This window comes from Tripterygium wilfordii, chromosome 6 (assembly GCF_013401445.1).
Source record: "Tripterygium wilfordii isolate XIE 37 chromosome 6, ASM1340144v1, whole genome shotgun sequence".
Taxonomy (NCBI): Eukaryota; Viridiplantae; Streptophyta; class Magnoliopsida; order Celastrales; family Celastraceae; genus Tripterygium; species Tripterygium wilfordii.
In genome coordinates, this window is record NC_052237.1 from 11,858,221 (window position 1) to 11,884,420 (window position 26,200).

A 26,200-nucleotide genomic window follows, 5' to 3' on the forward strand; every position below is an offset into this window, starting at 1 on the left:
CATGCCTAGATTGAAAGTGATCGATGTATGCTACAATTTGTAGTCACTAAAAGAATAAGGATCAACCCTAGCCATTTCGATGTCCAAAGTAATATGGTAAAGGTGATGCCTTATTGTAAAATATATTTTTGGACTCCGTTAATGGATTGGGTAAAGTGTGGTGTAGATTTTGGATTGAGCTAATGAGTTGGATAATAATAAAAATTTCTTAAATAAGTGATGCCTCGGACCGGCTTAGTACCTAAAGCCCTAGCTTGAATTGCTTTAGGTTACTAGTGGAGTAATAAAAGCAAATCAAAGAAACAAATAGCCAATGTACATGTAACATATGATGTGCTTTAAACATCTATATATACAATAAATGAACGCAAGTTTTAAAACAGACATAATAAATTACTATAACATTTCACCTCCTATTAAAGGAGTTATCTTATAATTCATCCCTGCAATCCTCCTCTCATCAAAATATCTGAAAAGAAGAAGAAGAAAATAAGATCATGAAGAGCTTTGCGAATGCATCAACCTTGATCGTCTTGTTGGTGTTAACATGTGGAGCCGTGATGACAATGGCATACGTCCCGTATCCGCCGGAACCCCCAATTTACAGGTCTGAAATTCCACCGGAACCTAGACCAGGATACTACAAGTACTTGAACTATTGTCTTTCCAAGTTCAGTGTAGAGTGCAAAAAAGAATTGCTTTGCTATGCGGCTCTGGATGTTTTGGTCACCGATGCTTGCTGCCACAATCTTGTTCGTATGGGTAAAAAATGCTATATTGACTATGTGGATTACGTCTTCACAATACCAAAGTTTACTAAAGGTGCACGCAAGGGGCATGCAAGGGCCAATCGATTATGGAATACTTGTTATTTAAGACTGAACCATTAGTCATGACAAAAAAGATTGTCTTCAATGGTTCTTTAAATAAGTACAAGATATATACAATGTTATATGAAATGTTTTACGTTTAATATACAATAATGTGCAAAACTTCCACAAATATTACATGCTATATAGGCTGTAACAACAAAAAAAAATATGAAGAAAATACAATATTTGTTATTTATAGGCAAAGGGTCTTCCAAATTTACTTGATTTTACCTTGACCTTGGAGTGTTTAATCAATGAAATTGTAAGGCAGCCGGCCGGACCATATTCAATCATGCATCTTCTACATATGTTATCAATTTTGGAAAAAGACAAAATCCCAACAACATCTATTCCAAAAATATCCCAACAATGAATGAGTGTCACGCAATGCTGTGATGTTTTTGGAATGGAGGTTTGATGGCATGTGTAGCAATGATGTATATCATCTTATCCATCAATGCATCAATTGTTATTCACTCAGTAATTGAACTTACTAACCTTTCGCAAAAAAAGAGCCTAATTAAACTTTGACGGTTAGGTCCGTACACATAAAAATTTCTTACTTAACAATAGAATAAGTTGGGTCAAAACTCATTGCGTGGCCATAAAAATAGTACTGTCAATAAGAATCAAACTCAAGACTCTCAAATCCCTACCTCTAGTCAATAGAAATTCACCCACTAGTGCTATCAACTTATCCATCAAGGCATCAATTGTCAAAGTCATTCATCAATGAACTTACTAACCTTTCACCAAAAAAAAAAGGGCAGATCACATGACATTTTTCAATTTTGACGAGAAATCTATTAATTGTAGGATAAGGTGTCTAGTTTCCCCAACCAAAAGATCTCTATTAAGGATATCTTCAAATCTTAGTGAGTAATTGAGGAAAGATTTTAAAGACGTACTTATTATTATTGAGGCCTACTTTTCAAACATTGTATGCACTCATGGCCATATTTCCAGCTACACACATATATATATATATATACACATTATTAAATATAGATAGATACACACAAAAGAGAGGTCAATTCTATAATTTAAGGATACATTAATAGACAACACTAACCAATGCGCCATCATTTCATAAAGAGCACTAACCTACTTCAATTCATAAGCTACACACTTCAACTAATCCTAGCATCTAGCATGCATGTCTCTTTGAATCTTTATATGTATATGTATAATAGAAGCTTGGTAGCGGGGACTCCAACTTTATGAACTTCCCCCAATACGAATAATAGGACCCTTTTTTTTTTCCCTCTTTTTAGGATAGCAATTGTTGTATAATACCGTAGCTTAGCTAATCCACCAAACCTTCTTGCTAGTTCCAATGGACTCTAGACGATACAATGATGTGGTTCCATGAATGTAACCCGTAAGATGTTGATTTTGTGTTTATTTTTCTTACATAAATTGTGTTAATTTATTTGTAATATATTGACTAAGTTTAAATAATATAGACTTACAAACTTAACATATAGCTTTCGAGCAATATACAATTTATAAGGCCAAATGTTATCGACGCCCCTTATAGTTTATAAGTCATTTCGGGTTGCATCTTCTGTGGTTCAAAAATTTTGACAGATATCGCTTAGATTGATTTATTGTGAGATTCCTTCATCCATTTTTTTTTTGTTATACTAACTAAAGCAAGTCTGAGAACACTGTTATTTTGGCATCTCACGGAGAAGATGGTTGAAGAGGAATGTATTATCCTAAGTGAGAATTTGTTTCTTACAACAATGTAGAATGTTTTTACGTATTTTCCATGAAAAAAAAATGGCATTGACTATGAACTATATGGGGGCGTCGGTAACATTTACGCGCACTTTTATAATATTACGTACTTTGCTTCCAAAACACACATGGAATGATGGAACCAGACAACTAGAGAGAGCTAATGAAGTTAGCTGTTCAATGGTCGTAGGTACATAAATCTCCTTCACGTACGTGTGAATGGTGTACCTTGACACACGTGGTGAGATATTGGACCATTGAGAATTTAATTTATATTCCATAGCTATGGATCATGGACCGTCGGATAGGGGGGAGCGAAACTTTATTTAGATGCAACATTCATGTACGGTACATATGAGGCAGCATGAGTCGCTTAGATAATGGTCATATGTATAGTATCTCATAGAGATATCGAGTTCGGGCCTCCTCATTCTCTCATTCCCCTTTAATAAAAAAAAAAACAATAGCGAGGCAACACTGTAATATACTAAATCTTGACCATGGGAAGCTGGATGCCCAACTAAGGGACTTAAGTTCAACTCATGAGAATCAAATTCAACTATCCATATCAACAACCTACGACTTATCAGGTGATTGGAGAGAGTGGGACGATCGAAATATCCGGTACTTACATTAAAAAAAAAGTTTAATGATAGATTTTTGTAATAAAAAAAACAGTCCCATTCCATTGAATGAGTAGGTATAGCGACAAGGACAAGCTTCTATACATATTATTAAGTATCATGTATTATTATTGAAAAAAAAAAACCATCATCATCTCTTCTGGTGAAGCGTTTATGGTCCATGTCTCAAAAAGTACCAATTCCGACCCACGCAACGTTTAATCCCCCAAACAAATTAATTGCACGTCATTCAATCATGAGTCGCAGTAGTGCTTGCTGCCATAAACAAACTGGGCTAAGGAAATTGGCACTCCATAGCCTCTTTATCAGGCAAGTGCTTTTTCTTATACGTGAAAACAAGTTAATAATTCCAAAGAAAGAAAGTGCTGAGCCAACAAATAAACAACAGAATATATGAAGGTCCATGCCTTAACTTTGAAGTGAAATGTGGGGCTCTCTCTATCGCAGGCATGCATGTCCTGTGCTGTGCTTTTGTGGTTATGAATTATGATTGAAAGTTGGGACGACAACTCTTGTAATACATGCCAAGGAGAACGGATAGAATCCTGATGAGCGATGAGCATGTGGTGTGCCTAGTGATGTACGTAATTCAGGCCTGCCTAGCCCGGAGGCAGCTCACAAGACACAAGTTTTGCAGGCCGGCTCACGAAACTCATAACCCCTTGCCCGACAAGCAAAAGTGTTGTGTTGTGTTGTGGTTAGGTGATGAGATTTCACATCGATTAAGTAAGGAATGAGCGGGTAATAAATAAGAAGTTCGCACAACCTAACACAATATGATCAGTTTTCTGAACCTAAGCAAGGACGTGGGCTCTAGAAGAGCAAATCCGTGAGGGTTTCGATTCAGAACAGACAATATCATACTGTTGTTGGGCTCCAACTTTTCGGAAGATATAAAGACTAAAGACCTTCATCATTAGGATCAAACATGTGACACTTAGTGGGTAAAATCATGTGCTATGAAAAGAGTACATAATTTTCTTGACGCATCCACTTTGGTGAGTGATGTTGTATCCATAGCTATCCTTTTTGTGAGTAATTTGATGCTTGGATGGATGTAATTTGTGTGTTTGGAGCAATGCTGTACAGAATAAAATGGGTCAGAACATAAATGGGCCTTATCATTTTGGGATCGCTTGGCCTGGGCCAGAGTAAGAACATGCTTGAAATGGGCCTTAGTTTTGGGACAAACATATCATATGATAGGCTCTTGCAATTATGGGCCGAAACACCATCCAAAAAATTTGGAGACTCCCAATCCCGATCCCGTTAAGAAAAATATTTGAGACCCCCCATTTTATGATCCTCATTTTACTCACAATTCATATGAATTATTGAATTATTGGTGGTATGTAGTATTGCTATTTTTGTAATCCTGCTCTTTCTGTAATCCTGAAGTTGGGAGATGATGGAAAAGGCAGAATCATAGTTTCTTAAGTTGTACACTATATAATCAATTAATCCTGCTGCCTGCTCATTTGATTCGACTCCCCTACATTTCTAATTGTATATGTATGATGATGTCTACCACTATCGGCTCTCCAATTATTCGTTCAATTAATACTTTGTTTTGAAGCAAAATTGGTGGCACGTTATATCTTTTTTTTATTGACTAAGAGGTTAAGGAATATTATGCACCAACACTTACAAAGAAACAAAAATATGTATATATATATATATGTATGTATGTATATATACTAACATAACATGAACATTATCTTACATAAGGTCCAGGTTCACACTTTTCTTTGAGGCAAGGACAATTCTAGAGACCCCTCAAAATTTGATCCCCAAAAGTCTCTCAAATCTATGTAGCATTAAAATATCAATTGATTAAAAACACACATGTAGGACCCACTTCACATCCAACCCTTCACATTAAATGGGGGTCTTTTGAGTTCACTTTTTTGAGGTCTCAAGCATTATCTTAGGGCAAACATATGTTTACTCATTGTTGTTGAAGAATATATTATCATTTGAAAATGCCGTCCTACCAAACTTCATTTTTGACCTTTCAATCATCATAGACAAAGTGTTTTTTGACCTATTCAGTAGGGAAAATCCCATCTGTTAGAGGTGGGATCCTTGTTATTATTTTTCTGCTTTAGTTTCCGTCTTGTAAGCCAGATTTTTAGTGTCTTCTAAATCAGAAGAGATTCACAAATAGAATTCTTGAAAGCTCTGATTTCTAACAGGAATCTAATAAAATAACAAAAAAACTAAGAAATATTGGGTAATGTAATTTTAATCATTGAATGAGTCGTCAATTTTCAACTTAGTGATTGAAAATTGTTTCAATATACACACAAGGACTTATTTTTTACTGTTCGAGAAGATTTTTTATATTGATTTTTTATGCCACGTCAATAGTTTGATAATCCGAATAGTCGAAAATCTGCTCAAATGTGCATATTGAAACAATTTTTAACATTTGATGTTCAAGTTGAAACGTTTGAACATTTAATGACCGAGTTAGATATAATCAACTCTTTCAATGACCACAAATTATATTACCCGTGAAACGCCATTATTTTAAATTTCTCCCCTTTCTTTTTAAATTTATGGAATATTGACTAAAGGTTAATTTTGTAACTTCATAGGTTCATATTCGTTCCTGACCGTTAAATACCGACAGTGCCCGCTTGTGGTTCCCGGAGAACCTTCCATCGACTTATTCTTCTTCTCGTGTGTTGATTTCGTCGAAGAATTTCATCAATGGCGGAGAAGAGCAAAATATTGATCATTGGAGGGACTGGATACATCGGAAAATTCATAGTGGAGGCCAGTGCAAAATTAGGTCACCCAACCTTCGCCTTGGTTAGGGAGAGCACTGTCTCTGACCCTGTCAAGGGCAAAATCATCGAAAACTTCGAGAGCTTGGGAGTCACATTGATCTATGTATAAATTTACTAATTAAACAACAACTTCTCTCTAATTTTGATGGTGATCAGGTTTTCATATAGATCGATTGTTCTGTTATTGCAGGGAGACCTTTACAATCATGAGGGCTTGGTGGCAGCAATTAAGCAGGTCGATGTGGTGATATCAACGGTTGGTCACTTGCAGATAGCAGATCAGGTCAAGATTATCGCTGCCATTAAAGAAGCCGGCAATATTAAGGTGAGTGATTATGATACATTCCGCAGTATTTGATCAATTTAATCTAGTTGGGCTTCTATATGAATCATGCTATTACTGTGATGAAATCTCATATAATAATGTCCTTGAATTGTTCAGAGATTTCTTCCTTCGGAGTTTGGAACTGATGTTGATCGCAACAGTGCTGTGGAGCCAGCAAAATCTGCATTTGCAGGCAAGGTTCAAATCCGCCGCGCAATTGAGGCTGAAGGGGTTCCCTATACTTATGTATCTAGCAACTGTTTCGCTGGCTATTATCTCCCTACACTGTCTCAGCCTGGAGCAACTGCTGCTCCAAGAGACAAAGTCACCATCCCAGGCGATGGAAATCGCAAGGGTAAGCAAATAGTATCCCCAAATTCATTCTCATCACTGTCATGGCGTTCATTTGATAATACAACATTCATATGCCTATGCCACACATTCATATCTGCATATATAAATAATTTTTTTTTTTCATTTAGCCAATCTTTGTGAAGGCACAAATTTTGAACTGTATTAGAGAAACTGGATTATTTTTATTGAAACTAGATACAATTATGCAATAACTTAGTTTCATTCATTTTCTGATGAAAAGGAGCATGTTTTCATTTAGTTTCATGTTCAGTTGACAAAGGTTATTATGTAACAGCCTGCCCCTCCCTAAGCCTTGTTAATATTGTCCGCTTTAGGCCAGCCCATACTAACCCGCACAGGTTTAATATTCTGAACTTCACTTCTTTTCTTGAACGATGTGAGATTTAGAGTACTAAGTCCCTTCACCACCGAGCTTGACAGAGACTTGTGCTGGGTGCTAATAGTATTCCTAAGCGTGAGCCCCACACTAACAATCCTGGGGCCTCAGCTCCGGGCCCAGGAGAACAAATTCCTGTGAGCTGGTATGGGCTGGTCCAAAGCAGTCAATATTTTCGAGACTCAGGGAGGAGCGCGCTGTTACACATTAATAAGCATTCTACTAAATTAGCAAAGATGTTTAGTACATAGTCTCACAATATGCATATTTGTGTGGACTGCAGCTGTTTTTTCCGTGGAACGAGACATTGGAACCTATACTATCAAAGCTGTAGATGACCCAAGAACCTTGAATAAGATCGTATACATGAGGCCTCCTAAAAACACTCTCTCGTTTAACGAGCTCATTGCGATTTGGGAGAAGTTGCTTGGGAAGACCCTGGAGAAAACTTATCTTTCAGAGGAGGAAGTTCTAAAGAGCATCCAAGGTTAGTTGAAAAGTTCCCGATCTTCTAATTTCTTTGGTTTTTGTCAATTATAAGCATGCTTTTGAAACGTATAGTAGATGCATGCTTGTGAAACGTATAGTAGATGGTTCACATTGTTTAATCTGTTATCGGCTACCTACTCTCGCAGAGACTCCATTTCCGTATAATATTGGTATAGCAATCAACCATTCAGTCTTTGTGAATGGTGATCTGACCAACTTTGAGATTGAGCCATCATTTGGAGCAGAGGCCTCTGAGCTATACCCAGATGTTAAATACACCAGTGTGGAAGAATACCTCCAACAATTTGTTTGAATCATTGTGTATATTTACTTGCATTTGTCATTGTTACAATAAAACATGTAATTTGGTGGTTTATAGTTGTCTGCTGAAATGTACTGTATTGTGCCTATGTACTCAGTTCTCTTCCAACGTAATATGTGTGAAAAAGATGCAGCTCCCTCCAAAGTTCTATAATCCTATTATCTTGTATCTATGGCAGTTCAATGTACAGGAATCTGCGTTTCGCTTTTTCTTTTGAAGAAAATTGAAGGTGACTTTTTTACTAATGTATTTGCATTGTCAAAACCATGCTAAAACTTTTATATAAAAGCACATTTTGAACACGAAAATGCTAAGGATCTCCCAGCTATTCCTGAGCTGGACTCACATGATCCATGTGAAACTCTGAGCCCCAGATGCCCCACATGTTTTATATGAATTGTGTGCGTCAATCTCGACATTTAGGATAACTGAGACAAAAAACACTAGGATCCATAAGATTTCTGTTTTGAACATAGCAATGGCTTACATTGGGTATTTGCGTGTTTACAGTGACTCCACCTCCATTCAATCTTCTTCTTGCGCTCAACCATTCGGTGTTTATCAAGGGTGATCACACCATCTTTGATATTGATCCAGCAATTGGTTACGAGGCCATTGAGATATACCCGGATGTCAAGTACACGACCGTTGAAGAATACCTTAAATGATTTGTTTAAATCTGTCTTTGTTTGACATGAGTAGTTGTCATAATAAACATTTGAGTAGTTGTTGGAGGTTTATTGCAGATCAGCTGTCTGTAAGTCCTCTTCCAAAACAACTTCTGTCAAATGATGTTGAGTATTTAGTTTTGTAGAGTGTTGGTTTAGATGAAATCTGTTGAATTTAAGTAATTTTGAAAATGGTTATAAAAATATGCATTATTTATCCTTGTGTCTCATATTTCCGCACTAGAAAGCTCTTGTCCGTTTAATCCATACGGCTTTGCCTTCCTAGACGCAACATTAGCTCATACTAGTTTGAGCCCAGTAAAAACGTATAGTTAGAAAGTTTTGACATATTAAATTATGCACTTTACTTCTTGCCATGAGCAATGTGAGATTTAGAGCAGAAAATCCTCTCGCCATTTGGTAACTCGCACCCAACTCCATCGAACTTGACACTGCAAATACTTATGGCCCTACTCACTCGAGCCGGATATCACAGGTTTAGCAAGCTAGTCAAAACACTGGATTGGAGTCTTTGTTGGTGAGAGATGTATATGCAAACATATAATAGACGAATAAAACTCTTCGCGTGAATTAAAATTTAAACCTGATTAAGGCAGTAAAAACTTTTGCTAATCAATATACATGTCTTTCTTTATTTCTTAGCTTCATCTACTCTTTTTCACTTTTCAAATGGAAGAAACTCAGTTCTGATATAATGCAAGTATTACATGTATCTACAGTTCAGGTTCCACAACAACTGTGCACAATTCTGAACCACTGGATTCAAGTAGCTGCCTTAAATGAATTCAAGGAGTTTCTTTCCAAACCATAGGTTACGCTCAGATTTTTGGCAATGGCAGGGGGTGCCGGTGGCGGGGGGCCATGGCCCTCTTAATTCGATCCATGAAGCACGCTGATCATGCTCTGGTTGCTTTCCGGTACCTGAATATGGTGCCGGCGCTGACGCCGGCGCCAGTGCCTTTCTCGCTTTAACATATCGTGGTTTTCCTTGCTGAGATTCCCACCTCACCCACCTCAGCCCATTCAGTTCTTCTTCACTTGGCATGCCTGATTTTCACAAAAAAAAAAAAAGATTACAGAAACTGGAGGTTTCGGAGGAAAAGAGAATTCGATCAATGAAAATGTTCCAATCAATTGGTTTCTATCTCTTACCATTACAACCCGATTCACTTTCCGAAGATTCTGACAGGAAAATCAGAGTAGGAGTGACAATTGTAAGAACAGCCCAGAACAAGAAGATGACAACAAAACTTCTCTGATTCATCTGTTGGAGAAAAGTGATGGAGCTTGACAATGTTGGAAGAGCTTTGGTAGGGAAAAAATGGAGGCAGAGAGAGAGTTATATTGACACCATAGGCGACCATGTTTCAGAAACTTTGCCATTATAAAACTCAAAGACTAATCAATTTGTGTAATTGTTTTTTGCTTTATATGACAAAGTCAAGTGTGAGAACTTCAGTTGTTGGAGAGTTGTTATTAGCAAGTTGGTTATATGATTTAGACATCCATCTGGCATCCTAAGTCAATAAGTGCTCACCAACAATTTAACTTCAAACATTCAATAATCCGATCTAAGTGAAGATAAAAGAGAGATAAACATATCAATAAATATTGGTTCGCTTTGGGACACGAGCTCGCACGGACTTGTTCTCCTAAGTCGTCTCCTAGTAATTAGGCTCATAAAATGTGTTTGATGTGTGAAAGGTGCTTGGATTTTACTTATATACCACTCAGATGAGTTATGTCAATCCGATATGAGATTACAAGTCTTGACACTCCCCTGCATTTGTGGGCTCGGTTATACGAGACCCAACTAGTGAACGCGGGTACAGTTCATGTCCAAATGGCCAAGCCTTTGCTCCGATACCATGTCAGAAATCTAAGCTCAAACACATCAACAAATACTATCCGATTGGATCACGGGCCTGCACAGATTTGTTCTCCTTGGTCGTCTCCTTAGCACTTAGATCTAAAAAATGAGTTTGTTGTGTGAGAGGTGTTTAAACATTGCATATAGGCCACTCAGTTGGGTTATGTCGTTTTCTTAGTATTTACGTCCAAAAAACATGTTTGTTTTGTGAGAGGTGCTAAGACTTTACTTATATGTCACTCTATTAAATTATGCCAATTCGATATGGAATTACAAGTCTTCACAGAACTTAGCAAAATTGTGAAATTTAGAGGATGTACAATGACTAAGATGTCGGTTGACGTTTAATCTGTAGAATATGCAGAAGGCATGAACAACACCAGCTATGTATGCATTAGTCAGGAGAAAATAGGCCGGCTAACTTGGGTGCATACCATTACCATGAATATTGTTGGGCCGGTAATGGCGCACTATGGGCCTGCAAATCTAGACGCTTGATTTCTGGCCCAATATTTCTATGGGCTTACAAGTTAGGACTCAAACCAGCCGAACCCCCAATTTGTTTCCTTCTTTGGCTGGGCCGAAACCCAATTAAAAAACTGAAAACCCTTATTTACCCTCCAAGGATCGGAGACCTGAGACTCTAACTATCACTCCAGTGTCATTTCTCCTTCCCTTCCCAAAGCCTGTTCCCCGTCAGACGCAGCAAACTTGAAAAGGCCCAAACCACAGCGAGCGGGAGCTCACATTCACAAAGACCTACTGCTGATCGGAGACTGCGAGAACGAAGATGGGAACCATAGGGAGAGCCGTATACACCGTCGGATTCTGGATTCGCGAGACCGGCCAGGCCATGGATCGCCTCGGTTGTCGCCTCCAGGGCAACTACTACTTTAAGGAGCAACGTAAGCTCCTCACTCCATCTATTTTTATCTGGTTTAGGATGGTAAATTTTTCCTTAGTTAGATCGGCTTTATTGGATGGAAGTGGCCATTTCTTCGATTACGTGTATGAATGATGAACGCTCGCTCTGTGTCTTGTCTGTGAAAGTAGCCTCGTCCTTTGTATGCTATGAAAACTTGGTTTACAGCACTTAGAATAACAAATTCCGTTGGAATTTCAGTCATTGGTTTTCAATTCGTTGTTTTGTGGCATCCTTTGGGATTATATTGATTCAATGTTGAGAATTTCTCTGCCAAATGTGTTTATTATAGAAGCAAAAAAGCTGCTGAGGGTAGGAATTATTGTAATCATACTTACATCTTATCATACCCTGATCTTTATTCTTAGTTTAGTTTACATTTCTGCTATATTGTGAATTGTGATGTCCGTTGTCAAACAGTGTGTTAATCTTATTTTTTGGGATAGTATCTAGACACCGGACGCTTATGAACCTCTTTGATAAAGCTCCTGTGGTTGATCAAGAGGCGTTTGTGGCTCCAAGTGCCTCTGTCATTGGGGATGTTCAAGTAGGAAAAGGATCATCTATTTGGTATGGATGTGTTTTGAGAGGTAAGATATCTTGCATAAACCATATGTGACCTCTGTGATGCATTTGAATTTTGATGTTATTAATCCTGTCCTGTTTGAATTGATGTGATGAAGCTCTGTAATGCCAATTTCCTGTTGTTTTTTTTTCCCTTTGATATACACTATTATTATTATTATTATTGTTATTATTAGAAATTAGGATGATTATTACTATTGTACTTTGATTGTTACATGAGTATACAATAATGGGCGATATCCATGGTATGTAACACATAGTGGACGTAAACGAAGCACGAGGGCTGCTTTAGTTATCGTTTAGGACTTTCCACCATAGATCTTCATGTCAAATTAAACAAGGTCCAATTGGTTTAGCTTGTTTGAAAATTGTAAGTACTTGTTGGTAATTAATGGGGGCTTGTCTATGTACACTAGTAGAAAAAAACTTTTATAGCCAACTACTTGAGAAAAAGTGAAGAACATTTTATTTTTTTTAAATTTTGCTTTAGTTTTCCATTTTTTTTAATTTTGTTTTAGTTTTCTATAAGCAGTCCATGTAACTGACTACAGCTTTATTTTTTAAGCGTGACTCAATTCATTTCTGTTTTAGCCATATGTTGTTCTAAAGTTCTTTTTTTAATTCACGTGCAGCTGAATCTTTGCTGTAGATTAGTAATTGGATCCTTTATCGATGATCCTTTGTTAGATTTGCTAAACCCTTTCTTTTTCTGGATAGGTGATGTCAACAGCATTAGCATTGGATCTGGAACTAATATACAAGACAACTCTCTTGTGCATGTGGCCAAGTCTAATTTGAGTGGCAATGTTCTGCCAACCATCATTGGGGACAATGTGACTGTGGGTGAGTGATAGGAGAGTAGTCACAATTGACGTCTATAAAACTGATCTGGGCATCGTCTGTTTTTGGGATTTTGACTTAAATGTCAAACTTGGCAGGTCACTGTGCTGTTTTACATGGATGTACTGTTGAGGACGAGGCCTTTGTTGGCATGGGAGCTACACTTCTTGATGGTGTCTTCATTGAAAAAAACGCTATGGTTGCTGCTGGAGCTCTTGTTAGTCAGAATACAAGGATTCCATGCGGTGAGGTCGGTCTGGAAACTCTCTTTTATCTTTTCTCTTTGGGTGTGTTTGTCTCTATAGGTGTAAAGTGACTTCATTAATTGGGATCTGTTATTTTACTCCGAAGAGTGCTAATAGTAACTTCGTCTATTAGTTTTACATTCATCTTAATTTTTTTTGGGTGAACATTATGCTGAAGCTTGGGGTTTATCTATCTACAGAAGCGACTTAGTGTTTTATGTAGTTATGTATAGTAATTAAAATGTCTGGATGTGTATTGACGGATGGAAATATCGCGTTGAAATGATAAAGTGGAAGACATTGTATTGTATGTGCTGATTTGTAATAATTTTCAATATTTATAAAGGTATAGACTTGTGAAGTTGATGAAAGCTCCTTGAAATTGATTTAAGTACAAACAACAATGGGATAGGGTGTGGCAAATTTCATCATGTTCATGGGGTTTCTGATGTGACTGAATATGGAAGATCTGGGTAGATAAGCAATTTGGTTATCAGTTCCATTGCCTTTTATTATCTTCTTTTGATGTTGTCTTTATGCCATGTACTGATGGAGTATGAATTGAATGGAATGTTCATTGGATCAAGTCATCTCTCTCTCTCCTCTCACTTGAAATGGGGAGAAGGGGTTGTCTGTGAGAAGGGAAAACATGTTAGTTTTGTCTTTTAAACATGGAGGAATTGTGACCTGGAGTTGTGATTCCTGATCCAATTGGGTAGACAAGCTATTTGGTTTTTGGTTCCTTTTCTCTTTGTCATCTTCCATTAGTGTTGTCTTTCTGCCTCGTATTGTTGAAGTGTAGAATGTTCATTGGGTCAACTCATAACTCTCCTGCTCTCTTGAAATGTGGAGGGAGGAAGGGTAGTTGACTAGTGGGTGTTGTCCGTAAAAAGGGAAAACCCCATTCGTTTTTCTTAAAACACGGAGGAATTGTGACTTTGCAGTGAGATTCATCATCTAATCTGGCCAAAGGAGTTCCTCGCCTGTGGATTTAATTCCATATTGACTGCTCCTTGAGCATTGCTTTGTTTTTGCTCCTACATCATGTGATATGGTAGGAGGCTGAAAAAAATGTTTGATGAGGCTCTCTTGTTTTTCTCGTGTAGTAAGGGAGTGCCCTTATGCTTTCTGCTTGCCTTATTTGCTTATGGTATGCTTTCCAAATATTTATCTGCAACAGGTATGGGGAGGCAATCCAGCAAAGTTTCTAAGGAAGCTAACTGACGAAGAGATGGCTTTTATTTCCCAGTCGGCTGTCAATTATACCAACCTTGCACAGGTTCATGCTGCTGAAAATGCAAAGCCTTTTGAAGAGATAGAGTTTGAGAAGGTGCTTCGTAAAAAGTTTGCTCGTCGGGATGAGGATTATGACTCGTTGCTGGGGGTTGTTCGCGAAACTCCCGCTGAGCTCATTCTTCCTGACAACGTTCTACCGGACAAAGCACGAAAGGAAAAGTAACTGAAGGAGGTCTTATTTTTCTTTTAATTTTCAAATCGTAAAATTTGGGTCAAGGAATATTCTTTGTTATGTGCAAATACCTGGAGAAAGGATCCAGCTTTCTTTCCCAATAATACCAGACATGGCCAGGGGTAGAATCATGGCCTCCCATTTTGTTTCTGGCTCTACACTACCTGTGGTTGATTTGAAACTATAATTTCTGCTTTGGGAGGAGTAATGCCATCCAGCAGCTGTTTGTTGATGTTTGTGTTCTTTGTATTTACCATATCGCTCTCTCGGATGATATTGTTGATCGTTAAAATAACGGGAAATTGTAATGCCCCTTGGAATAGATGCATTATAACTTGAGTTAGTTGTGAGAATACTGTGGATGTGCATGATTGTAGATTTAAATGTTTATAATTTTTGCCAGTATTGACAATTATTACTATATTCTTTTCAGATAAGATTTCCCTGGTTTGTCAAACTGAGGAGCCTGATTGTCTGTGGAGAGGGTGGAAGCCATTGACAACCAAATGCTTACTATTTGTTCGTCTATTTTCTTGTGTTTCTAACTTGTACCATTGGCAGTTTGCTCACTATCTGCTGCTTTTTGCAGTCTGTGCCCTTGATGGTAGTGGTCATTGTTGGCTTTTCCTATTGAAGTTGGCTGTTGAACACTTCAACCAGCAACCAACTTTCAAGCAATTTTATAGGTCATATTGACGTTTGGGTAGTGGGGTAGTACTGTTACTGTGATGGTTCCATACCAGAGAGAAATTTTTTAAATATTTTGGAATCTAGAGGAGCATAGCTGGCCCCTAGTAGTTCCTTGACAAGTTGGGGAAGCAGCTTAGAAATATAATATATATTAACACTAATGATTAGATTACTCTGTGAATGCAGAATCTGGAAAAGCCAAAGCTGCGAGTCCGCCGTGATTTCAGCTGACCATTTTGGTTGAAGATGACAAAAAAGGTTCCTCCCTCTTAACCACCCGAATCTCCATTATCATTCGTCTTTTGTCTCTTTTATTTGATTTTCCTCCACTCTTTTCCTTTCATCGTTGATTCCTCCACTGTCTGTTTGTTGCTTTTCCCGGGATTTTTCTTATATATGTCTTTTCAGTGACGCAGCAGATTGGGTGATCCTAATTATCCAAATCTCCCTTATCATTACTCCACAATCCTAAAATTATAGTGCCGACATAATGTTCAAATCTATAATAGTTCTTACATATATCCCATAAATCATGGGCTGCATGTTGCTTTGTTGTAGTGGTTGAAGCTTTAACACAGTCAAAGATTCAATCACTTAGGTGATAGCCTAGTTGGTAAATTTTTGAGACCTAATCGTATGAACTAGGGAGGTCCTGAGTTTAATTCCCGTTGAGAGTAATATTTTTATAGCCACGTGCTAAACTTTGACTCAGCTTATCGAGTTCAATTCTCTCTAGAAGTAATATTTTTATAACCCCGTGTTAAACTTTGACTCAACTTATCATATCATCAATGAAAAAATATAGTGAATATTCGAGTAGCATTGTGAAAAAATTGATTCTGCTAGAGCTGGTGTGTATCAGCTTTCGGTGCACCAACATTGAAAACAAAATTGAATTGGATTTTGAAGATTCGGCTTTTTTTAGATCCGTGCGTGCGATGGAAGCATACGGCCGTGGACCCTCCACTTTCTCTGGCACTTTCTTTTTGCTCCATTTCCCGAAGGCCATAGATTGCGTTGCAGCCACGAAGTGAATAGTATGATTACTATGAGTAACCTAGTATTTGGATTTCTAAGAGTGAAAAATATTTGGATGTGGCTCTACCTATCCACCTTTTGGGTCTATTCAAAGTTCTGACACTTCTCACACAAGAACGCGTTATGTGTGTGGGCATGTATACTAGAGTGGACAAAATATTTTTTTGTGTTTGGATTTGGATTTCTAACAACGAAAAATATCTTTGATGTCCATTGGGATGCGGCTCTATTCTACCCATCCATTTTTTGGGTCTATTCAAAGTTTTAACACTTCTCATACAAAAATACGTTATATGTGTGGGCATGTGTCTTATAGTGGACAAAATTTTTAATGTGTTTGGATTTGGATTTCTAACGGAAAATGTCTATGATGTCTATTTGTATGTGGCCTCTATTCTACTTGTCAACTTGTAAGGTCTGTTCTAACACCTCTCACACAATGACACATTTTTTGAGCCTAAAAACCATTGAAACCATCAAGTAGTATATAAGCAAAGTTGTAAAACATAAGGACACCTTTTTTGTGCCTAAAAATGAATGGCTACCGTCTATGAAAAACAAATTCGTCAACAACAATTGTTAGGTAAAATACCCAATTGTCCCGTATTCGTCGGCTACGACTATGAGACTTATCTATGGACATTTTTGGTGATCACGTGGCCGCCCTAATGGATTCGTTGTAGGCCGACAACACTCCAAAAGCAGCCACCCCATCATATGGGCCATGGGCCTGGTCATTACATGAGGCCTACCTTTGTAACTAACTATAAAATGTAAATTATCAGATAAAAATTTTAAAACAGACAATCAGGGTCAATTTGGGAATTATAGGAAAAACACACATGGAGACTCCAGTTCCACCGGCACCTGCTTGCTTGCCTATATAAACAGCACGCAGAGACCGAACGAAGGGGGCAAGGGGAAGGGATAATCAGAGGAGAGAGAGATAGAGAGATAAATAATGGGAGCGGAAGTACCCTTGCCCACGTACGAGGAGGCTCCACCTCTCATTCTCGGACTGCAACCGGCGGCCCTGGCTGATCACGTGGCACGTGTCGACTGGTCCCTGCTCGATCAAGTCCCCGGTGAGCGTGGTGGCTCAATTCCGGTAGGTGATTCTCCTCTCTCTCTCTGGTTTTTTTTTTAGTTTCACTTAAACTCTGTTTTCACTTTGTGCTTTAGTGAATTCTTGGATTTGATGGATTCATTGAGATTTGAGAAAGACGATCTTTGATGCTTTTGCTTTATATGTTGAAATGTCTGGTTCTGGTCCTCTGCTATGACAGTTATCGTAGAATCGTTTCTTACTACTACATCTTGTTTGTTTTGAAAGAACCACTGAAACTGGTTCAGAATAAGTTCAACACGATACTGGATTGCTGGCATCCTTATCTTTTATATTTTGTCTGAGAATTCATTTATGTAATTATGTAAGGGCAGTGGTTGGTTATTTCAAATCTCAAAGAACAACGCTCTGGCAAACTGTGCTTTTGCTTTTGTATGTCCACTTGCACCAATTATTTTGGGCAGTTTTTGTCTTTATTGTTGTCTTGATACCTTAGGTGCCTCTTTGGTTTTTTGATCTCTTTTATTGCTTAAAGAAATCGTGGTGGTACCCTTTAAATATATGAGCCATGGGTTTGCTTAATGAATGTTAGACAAGACAATTGTGAGATACATTTTTAGTAAGTGTTACTTGACTTTTGACAATACATTCAATTCATGATCTTTAGGTTGAAATTGAGGAGCTTGAGCATATATTAAGAGAGGTGGAAACCCATATTCTATCCTTGCCCAGCGAACGTTCTCCTATTAAGACTATAGCTGGGGGAAGTGTTGCCAATACAATTCGAGGATTGAGTGCAGGCTTTGGGATCTCTTGTGGAATTATTGGTGCCTATGGAGATGATGAGCAGGGCCAGTTATTTGTGCGTAACATGAGCTTCAGTGGAGTCAACCTCTCAAGAATGAGGATGAAGAAGGGAACCACAGCTCAGGTTGGATTTATCTACCTAGCGGCTTGATTTTAGACTTCTTATTGTTGTCTACTTGACTTGTTCTAAAAGCTTAAATTCTGTTGTTGACTGTTATGGAACAGTGTGTTTGCCTGGTTGATGCATCAGGAAATCGTACAATGCGACCCTGTCTCTCAAATGCCGTAAAAGTTCAGGTGCATTCCTGTTATTGTGCATTTGGTGTCATTAATTTTTTTGGCTGTTCTTCTTGATTTTTGTAGTTTCTTTATAATATGTTTTGAAGCATTGTGTATCTTTTCCTCTTACAGGCTGATGAGTTAAGCTTGGAGGATTTTAAGGGCTCCAAGGTTAGCACCTCTTACTACTGGCTGAAAGTGGAATATTTAGATCACATTTGTGATTGAGGCTTTGATAATGATGGTGATGTCGGTCGAATTAGCCTGTGGCTTTTCTTTCATATGCTTTTTCCCCCTCCCTTCTCTTCGCTTCTTGTTTGCCTATGATTTTTATCTTCTTTGCATTTGTTGTGATGGGAAAATTTCTCATGCATGATCGGAGTAAATTTTCCTGTTGGAATATAAACATAAAAATCCACCTTAGACTAGAAGGTGGAATTTTAATACATTTGCACTCATTGTTCATGCCATAGACTTGCTTTTTGTTGCTGTTATCTAGGCCTACTCCCTTGAGATATTAATCTTAAGAATTTTTCTCTATGTATATTCTTCTGACTCATCTTTTTGTCCCAGTGGTTGGTTCTAAGGTATGCAATATTTAACATAGAAGCTATTCAAGCAGCAATTCATACTGCGAAGCAAGAAGGTGTCCGTGTCTCCTTGGATTTGGCCAGTTTTGAGGTATACTTAAATCTCTTTCATATCCTTAAATCTTGTATCAAGGGTTCTTCCGTTTTGCTTTCTCCTATAGTCTCAAGTTACATTTGTCAGTCTTTTGAGGTGGAGATGTGAAGACAAATGCAGTTGCATCCAAAAATAATTACCTAATAAAGTCCCAGGATTTTTTGTTGTTATTACATAATCAGCTCATGTTGATTGTTATATAATTGATTTTATCTCTATTGCTCGCAAGCCTTGGTTTATTTTAAGGTTGCATCATTTCAGCTTTAGGCGTTGTGCGATCAAATCGTGAAAAAACCTTTAGTAGTGCAGAGTCAGCTTGCATGTGTATGCCGTCACTATTCTTCAGAGAGGTGGAGAGGTTAATGCATTATTTGCTTTATATCTTACTTATTACTTATGAGTTACGACCTTACATGAGATAGTATGAAGCCTATCATTTCTGTTTAGCATGTTACCGCCCTTTATTGCATACTTTCATCTTTGAAAAAATATTTTATGTGCTAAAAATGAGTAATTGGACACCCTCTTCTTCAAAAGGAAAAGGAGGGGATCACAATCCGTATTTATGTGAGTTAAGTCTTTAACTTTTGCCAGATGGTTCGGAGATTTAGATTGCCTCTTATTCAGTTACTCGAGAGCGGGAATATAGACCTCTGTTTTGCCAATGAAGATGAAGCAACAGAACTGCTGAGGTAACTTCTATTTCTTATCCTCGGGATTCCAGTGCCATTTCTGATCATAGATATTAATTCTTCCGATACCACACAATCAACGTTTTACACATTTATTCCACTGCTTTTGGTTGAGTTTCTGATCGATGGTTGTGATTTATCTTACAATGGTGTAGGGGTGAAAAAGATGTAAATCCTGAGGCAGCGCTTGAATTTTTAGCAAATCACTGCAAGTGGGCTGTTGTGACATTAGGTTCGAAAGGTTGCATTGCAAAACATGGTAAAGAGGTGAGACTTCTCAAGGATTTTATTATCGCACAAAGAACAGTTTCTTTTCTTTTCCTTTCAGATGACATTTTCTCCTATACTCTGCTCTAAACGGTGTTCTATATGAATTGAATACGATCCTATTCTGATCTTATTACTGGAAATGGGGATATACTTAGGGTTACTGAAATCTCTCAAATTTGGCAATACAATAAAAGACCGTGAAATGGCACTTTTTTACGTTTTCCATATTATCCACATCGTCTTCTGCCTCTCTAAGGACAAATTTGTCTATGTGGGTGGGAGTGCCTTTATTACAATTATACGAAGCATTAACTTGAAAGTTCTAGTCTAAACAAAATCTTAATTAGAATAAAAGAAAAACATGGTTTTCAGCAATATGTATATCCATTGGGATGTAGCTATTATTAGTGGTTATTGTACTAACATATGAAAATTTTATGAATTGGTCCAGGTGGTTCAAGTTCCTGCAATAGGGGAAGTCAATGCCATTGATGCCACTGGCGCAGGAGACCTGTTTGCTTGCGGTTTTTTATATGGACTGGTAAAGGGGTTATCTCTTGAGGATTGCTGCAAAGTGGGTTCATGCAGTGGTGGTTCTGTCATTCGTGCCCTTGGGGGTGAGGTGACCCCGGAGAATTGGCAGTGGATGTATAAGCAGATGCAGATGGAGGGCCTCCCAATTCCTAATATTCGCAACTGAATCACCTTAATAGTTAGAACTTGACTTTATCTCACAAGTTAATTTTGATTCTCTGTTCATTTCAAAGCAAAGGGCAGTTTGTGGTTGCATTTTGGGGCTGATTTGACGAAATCCTTGAATGTGGTTAATGGAAATTTCATGTTTGCAAGGACTTCATTCCAGCTGATGAGCTTTTATTGCATGAGGGGGCAAAAGAAACCGTCAAGCCACAAGGCATGAGCGTATATATGTTTTCATCTCACGATATGATAAATCCAAAGCATGGTCACAAGGGTAATCCTAGAGATAGCCAGGACATTGTTGGACCTACCAGAGAGATTTACCACAAAAATATTACCTAAGTGGTTTATATTGTGAAAGTTTTCCAACTAGTATTATATCTGAGATCAATGTGAAAATTTGCTCACTTAAAAAATATTATATCTGGGATCGATGGATGGCAGAGGATGATGAAAATAGTCTAGCTTCAAAAGAACAGTGAGAGTTGACAGTGGTAAATCTGTATCCTTTTACCAAAATTATCATGGAATAAAGACTGACCCCTCCTGATCGAATTCAAAATCCGCAGAATTTCATTGCAACCCTAATACAGTTAATAACGTAATTGAGAATCACAACTGCCAATTTCCAGGTCCAAAACTTCTATTGAAAATGTGTGAAGCCCATACAGATTCATGCGTTAGCAAGATTAGATGATGGGAACCACAGAGACAGAGTAATAGCTCAGCTTGATTATATCTTTAGGTGTAACGCAGATGATGATAGGGTCGGAAGTTCGAACTAACTGGGATTATAGTGCTGGCTAGACTTAGGGTTTAAGAGCCCCATGTCTCTAGCATTGACTTCGGCCGACTCAGTCTTACCTATCGCTAGCATAATGCGGACTGTTATGACGTTTACACCCACTCATTTGTCCGAAGAACATGCTAGGTTGGGTGGTTCTTGCATAGCAATATTTATGGCTATAAAAGGAGACGCCAAGCAACTTACCCTCTGAAGACTAAATTTTGTGCATAGCTCCTATATGCACCCTTGTAGGCTCAAAATCAAATCAGTTTCAAGCAATTTGTGAATACTAGTGAGAATCAGATACATCATACATCACTTTCCATAATACAGCTAAATTGTCATTAGCTTGGATCACAACAAAGTCCATTGATTTTGTCTGCGATCATCAGCGTAAATGTCGATGTAGGTTCACCACAAGAACTCAAGAAGCATAAAAATGTTTGCACCAACAAGACACAGATAAATTGCATGATAAAAGAGATACCCAGAAGTAAAAAATCCAAGGAACCGACCTCACCAATGGTGCCTTCCATTTTCCGCTAAATTCTGCGAACTTGAACTTAAATTTATCATCTGAGAACAAGGAGGGCCCACCATGCAGGTTCTTGCATCCTCATATATCCATTGGAGCGATCCCTTCATCAGAGCCAGGGTCTCGTTCTGCTATGAAACCTTGCTCAGGAGCGGCTTCCGGTTCAGCGGCAGGCCCCTCTGCCTCTCCAACTATCTCAAATGCATCAATTAACTTTTGAACAGTTTCCTGATCTAATATATGGAAAGACTCCCCAACTCCTACTACCGCAACAGTGCAAATGGAGCTCTTGAGGGTTTCTCCTTGCAATGTTTCCCTTATTGCAAGGAGTGCATCCTTGACCAGATCGTCGCGACATGAGTTCGAAAAGTTCGAAAACCTACGTTCCAAGTAAGTCTTTGCAGCTTGAGATCGTGACCCAATGGCAAAAGCCTGATATTCAAAGTAATTCCCGCTTGGACAATTGTAGTAGAGGTGAGCTCCAGATTCATCCAAGCCAGCAACCAAAAGACCAACACCATAAGGCCGCTTCCAAGAACGTTGGGTGCATACCTGCCAAAATGCCACCCAAAATATTTGTCATAACAACAAACAATAGCTCAGGACAGACACAAAGCAACACGACTTCTTTATTATCCCCATTTCGTGTTTTTTGGTGAGTAAGTATGTTGCATTAAAGAAAAGAAGATGGACATAGTATGAGGGGAATTCCCCAAGTAAAGTCTCAGGACACCAAGGGTGGTGAGATCCAAACAAAGGGTTGAAAACCCAAACAAAATCAAAGAGCATTTGCCCCAAAGAAGAACTACATTCTAAACTTGCAGTAAGCTCATCCAAAGAATACTATCATGATCCATTAGCATCCTCCTCCAAAAGTCCCCATGTATCCAACAAAAGTGGGTAGCGTCGTCCATCCTTAAATGGAAGTCAACCTTTGAAGAAACGCCAATCTCAGGTCAAAAGGAAAAAAGACAGAAATTGGCCATTGAGTGAATGCAACCATACTGTGTCATATTCATGTACTCCACAACATATAAACATATTCAACAAAAATGAAATCCGTGGTCTGGTTGAAAATTTGTTCCCCCAAAACCTACAAGTCATAGTAGAGGTAAGGCACCTTGCCCTTCCCCAACCCTGCCTTCATAGCAGAAAATTTCTGTTGTTTAACCTTTTAACAAAGAAAACAAGATATCAACGAAGATCCATTATTTGAACAATGCCTGCTAACCCCAGTATTGAATATCTCCCGACTCCTCCTATGATCTAACATTCACTTGTCGATCTGAAGCTTCTAAAGACAAAACTGTGACCCCTGTTCCCTCATTTCATCCAGGCCAACAGGATAAACGTCAAGTCTGATGTCATTGGGTGCAAACAATATTAAGATGAAAATCACCTTCTATGCAACCATAATCTAGGAAAACAAATTAAGCCAACCAACTCACTCCTGCCATAATATGATCATGAGTTGCAGCTTAATAAGTTATGAGTAATCAAAACGTAAAATGTTCACTATCTTTTGCAACAACAAAAAAGGCACAAATATGTTGTAAACAATAACTAAGAAGGTGCATGTTACAAGCTAGCTTGAGAGAAAAGTAGAACCATCATACAAGAATTAGCAAAGAGAATGAGAGAGCTCAGTTAATCAGCTTAGTTCCTCCTCCAACAGTAGAGGCCAGCCTGCACGTCAATAGCTAGAAAAATGCCACTAGACTGGAGCTTAATAAAGCAACTATAATGGTTATCCTTTGGATTTCAGTAATCAGCAATAGAACCCCAGCCTTGTCGCATGAATCACCAACTTCAATCAATCACATTAATTCCCAATAGAATCAAGCAAAAATCAAAGGAAACAAAGTCAATTTTCTTAAGCACCACCAGAATTTCTTTAAAGAAAAAACAACTTATAACATGATTTGTAACAAATTTCAGCAAATCATCATCCAAAAATCATGCGAAAGATTTATTGTTCACTAATCATGATTCATAAGCACATGGAGAGACTTCTTCCTTAGCATAATACTTTCATTGATAATTCCAACTCAATTAAGTAGCAAAATTCCCAATGAAAACTAAGGCAAACTCAATAAATTAAATGCTGTTTAAATAAGTACTACCATTAGTACTTTTCTTCTTCCCTGTTGTTTGCCCCCAGCCCCGGGGGGTGAGTGGTTGTCTAGATTTTTTAGAGGACGATGAGAACATGGAAATATTCTAAATAAGACTGAATATCACAGAATAACAAACGTATTAACTTGAATGATTATGTAAACCACTAATTTAACTATAACATGATGTCTCAAATCATTTCATACGCCATGATGGCTGCAAAAAATTAGATACACACTGACGTAACTACAAAATGACAGCCATGAAGAATTGAGTCCATGATGCTGGTGCTACGCAAGTTGCATTTGCAATAGACCAAGCCATCCAGAGATCAAGCAGAAACAACTATAACAGCAGTTACTTGAAAACTCATCAAAAATAGATGAAAGGCTACAGAAACACTGAACTTCAGAATAAACCTTACATATCAACTCATAACTTTTCTTTCTTAGAACAGAAAATTTTTATTGAAATAAGCAACAAGGGATTGCAACCCTTACAAGACAAACAGAAACCTAAGGTTACAACATACAGCTTCTAGCCAATTGATATCGCAACCAGTTTGAAGAGTAGAGAACCAAGGCTTCAAGGTGCTCAACCAACAGTTCACAAGTGGATGCTTTCATTGTACCAATATAAAGGTTCCAATTTCCAGTGCATAAACAGAATCCATAACACAGACTAATTAACTAGGCTTTAACACATCTTTTTGGCATAGTTGATTAGATGAAATAGCTACCAAGCTAAATTAGACTTCATTTCAATCTCATAAAACATCAAAGAAAGACCCAAATAAGTCTAAACCAAGAAATATGAAGAGTCGAAACTCAAATGGTATCAGAGAATTCCTTTCATCTTCAGAATTCACATATACACGCACCACATTATAAACTCTAACGTGAAAATAATTTTGCATTCTAAAAGAAAAGGTTTATTAAAGTAATAAAAGTAACTTTGACAGCCCAAGCATTTGACAAAATCTCAGCTCCGACAAAGAAAACAAAGAATAACTCAGTAATTCCCGAATCCCTAGCCATTACTAAAACCCCTAGCACTCGATTTCCACGATCCAAAGCAAACTCTCACAGAACATAACTTAAAGAGGATCTAATTCACACAAATCAATAGCATTAGGGTTCGAATTGAATCAAACCTGAGCCTTATCCGCTAGCTGAACAACAAGACGACCGACAGGGAGCGGAGACTCATAGCTAAAGGAGTAGTTGATGCATTCAGATCGCATGTATCGAGAAAGCACACGACCATCGGCAGTTAGGCCAGCGATTGCGACTCCGATGTGGTCGTCGACCTTGAAGATCTTCTTTTGATGTGACGATAGCTCGGAGTTGGCCTTGTTGACGCACGCTAACACGACGTGCGTTTTGGATCGGAGTCCAATCGCCGCGGACCCCTGCTTGACGGCCTCCATCGCGTACTCAACCTGAAAGAGCCGACCGGCGGGGCTCCATGTAGTAACGTCTGTATCGTACTGATTCCTGAACATTTTCTCTTCGTGTCTCTTCGCAGCTATGCCACACAAAACCAATACCCAAAAACTCTCTCTCTGCGTGAAGGTTTCTTGAGGAGAAGAGAATGGGGATTGGGTATATGCAGGGTTTTCTTCTTCTTCAAGACACTCAGGTTACTTACTGGAATGACTGTGTATTGGGCTTCATTTATCAGGGCCCTAATTGCTCTGACTGGGCCGAATTTAATGATCCATGTTCTAGGCCTAAAGGATATGAAGTGTGAGCCCAAACCTTTTACAAAAGTGTGGTCCACCGGAGTCTATTTTGGTTGAGCCCAAATATCTAAGCCCTAGCGGGTTGGGCTCATGTTGCGAAATGTTAACAAGGAGAGTAGTGCAGGAGCTTTTTACTAAGTTCCTAGTCTTGCATTCGGTAAGCCGAGATCTCTTATTACATAACAGCGCAGACATATATGATGGTGGAAATCTAACCAATCTAGTCATGAAGGA

At 38.3% G+C, this 26,200-nt stretch overlaps 6 protein-coding genes across 7 annotated transcripts; 4 read left to right on the forward strand and 2 right to left on the reverse strand.

The window, feature by feature from the left end:
• Positions 1-560: 560 nt before the first annotated feature.
• On the forward strand, positions 561-890 carry LOC120000749 (protein DOWN-REGULATED IN DIF1 11-like). The gene has a single exon (XM_038848866.1). It carries the CDS (start codon positions 561-563, stop codon positions 888-890), a length of 330 nt encoding a protein of 109 aa, XP_038704794.1.
• Positions 891-5,915: 5,025 nt separating this feature from the next.
• On the forward strand, positions 5,916-8,624 carry LOC119999778 (eugenol synthase 1-like). 2 transcript variants are annotated; one of them, XM_038847526.1, is made up of 5 exons: positions 5,916-6,157; positions 6,245-6,379; positions 6,497-6,734; positions 7,414-7,617; positions 8,452-8,624. In XM_038847526.1, the coding sequence occupies exons 1-5, from the start codon at positions 5,975-5,977 to the stop codon at positions 8,607-8,609; spliced, it is 918 nt and encodes a 305-aa protein (XP_038703454.1). In that variant the 5' UTR covers positions 5,916-5,974; the 3' UTR covers positions 8,610-8,624. The 2 variants fall into 2 exon arrangements, with proteins under 2 accessions (XP_038703454.1, XP_038703453.1); XM_038847525.1 differs by lacking the exon at positions 8,452-8,624 and adding an exon at positions 7,766-8,111.
• A 609-nt stretch (positions 8,625-9,233) lies between these two features.
• LOC120000987 lies at positions 9,234-10,025 on the reverse strand. The gene is made up of 2 exons (XM_038849185.1): positions 9,783-10,025; positions 9,234-9,677 (listed from the first exon to the last, which is right to left on the reverse strand). The coding sequence occupies exons 1-2, from the start codon at positions 9,892-9,894 to the stop codon at positions 9,406-9,408; spliced, it is 384 nt and encodes a 127-aa protein (XP_038705113.1). The 5' UTR covers positions 9,895-10,025; the 3' UTR covers positions 9,234-9,405.
• A 1,119-nt stretch (positions 10,026-11,144) lies between these two features.
• Positions 11,145-14,913, forward strand: LOC120001139 (gamma carbonic anhydrase 1, mitochondrial-like). Its single transcript, XM_038849406.1, has 5 exons — positions 11,145-11,405; positions 11,869-12,012; positions 12,725-12,850; positions 12,946-13,097; positions 14,273-14,913. Exons 1-5 carry the CDS (start codon positions 11,291-11,293, stop codon positions 14,549-14,551), a joined length of 816 nt encoding a protein of 271 aa, XP_038705334.1. The 5' UTR covers positions 11,145-11,290; the 3' UTR covers positions 14,552-14,913.
• Positions 14,914-17,186: 2,273 nt separating this feature from the next.
• On the forward strand, positions 17,187-21,192 carry LOC119999692 (uncharacterized sugar kinase slr0537). Its single transcript, XM_038847400.1, has 8 exons — positions 17,187-17,396; positions 18,022-18,285; positions 18,387-18,458; positions 18,573-18,611; positions 19,014-19,121; positions 19,719-19,816; positions 19,972-20,083; positions 20,538-21,192. Exons 1-8 carry the CDS (start codon positions 17,250-17,252, stop codon positions 20,784-20,786), a joined length of 1,089 nt encoding a protein of 362 aa, XP_038703328.1. The 5' UTR covers positions 17,187-17,249; the 3' UTR covers positions 20,787-21,192.
• A 643-nt stretch (positions 21,193-21,835) lies between these two features.
• On the reverse strand, positions 21,836-25,837 carry LOC119999693 (proteasome subunit alpha type-1-B-like). The gene is made up of 2 exons (XM_038847402.1): positions 25,376-25,837; positions 21,836-22,659 (listed from the first exon to the last, which is right to left on the reverse strand). The coding sequence occupies exons 1-2, from the start codon at positions 25,724-25,726 to the stop codon at positions 22,189-22,191; spliced, it is 822 nt and encodes a 273-aa protein (XP_038703330.1). The 5' UTR covers positions 25,727-25,837; the 3' UTR covers positions 21,836-22,188.
• Between the last annotated feature and the right edge of the window lie 363 nt (positions 25,838-26,200).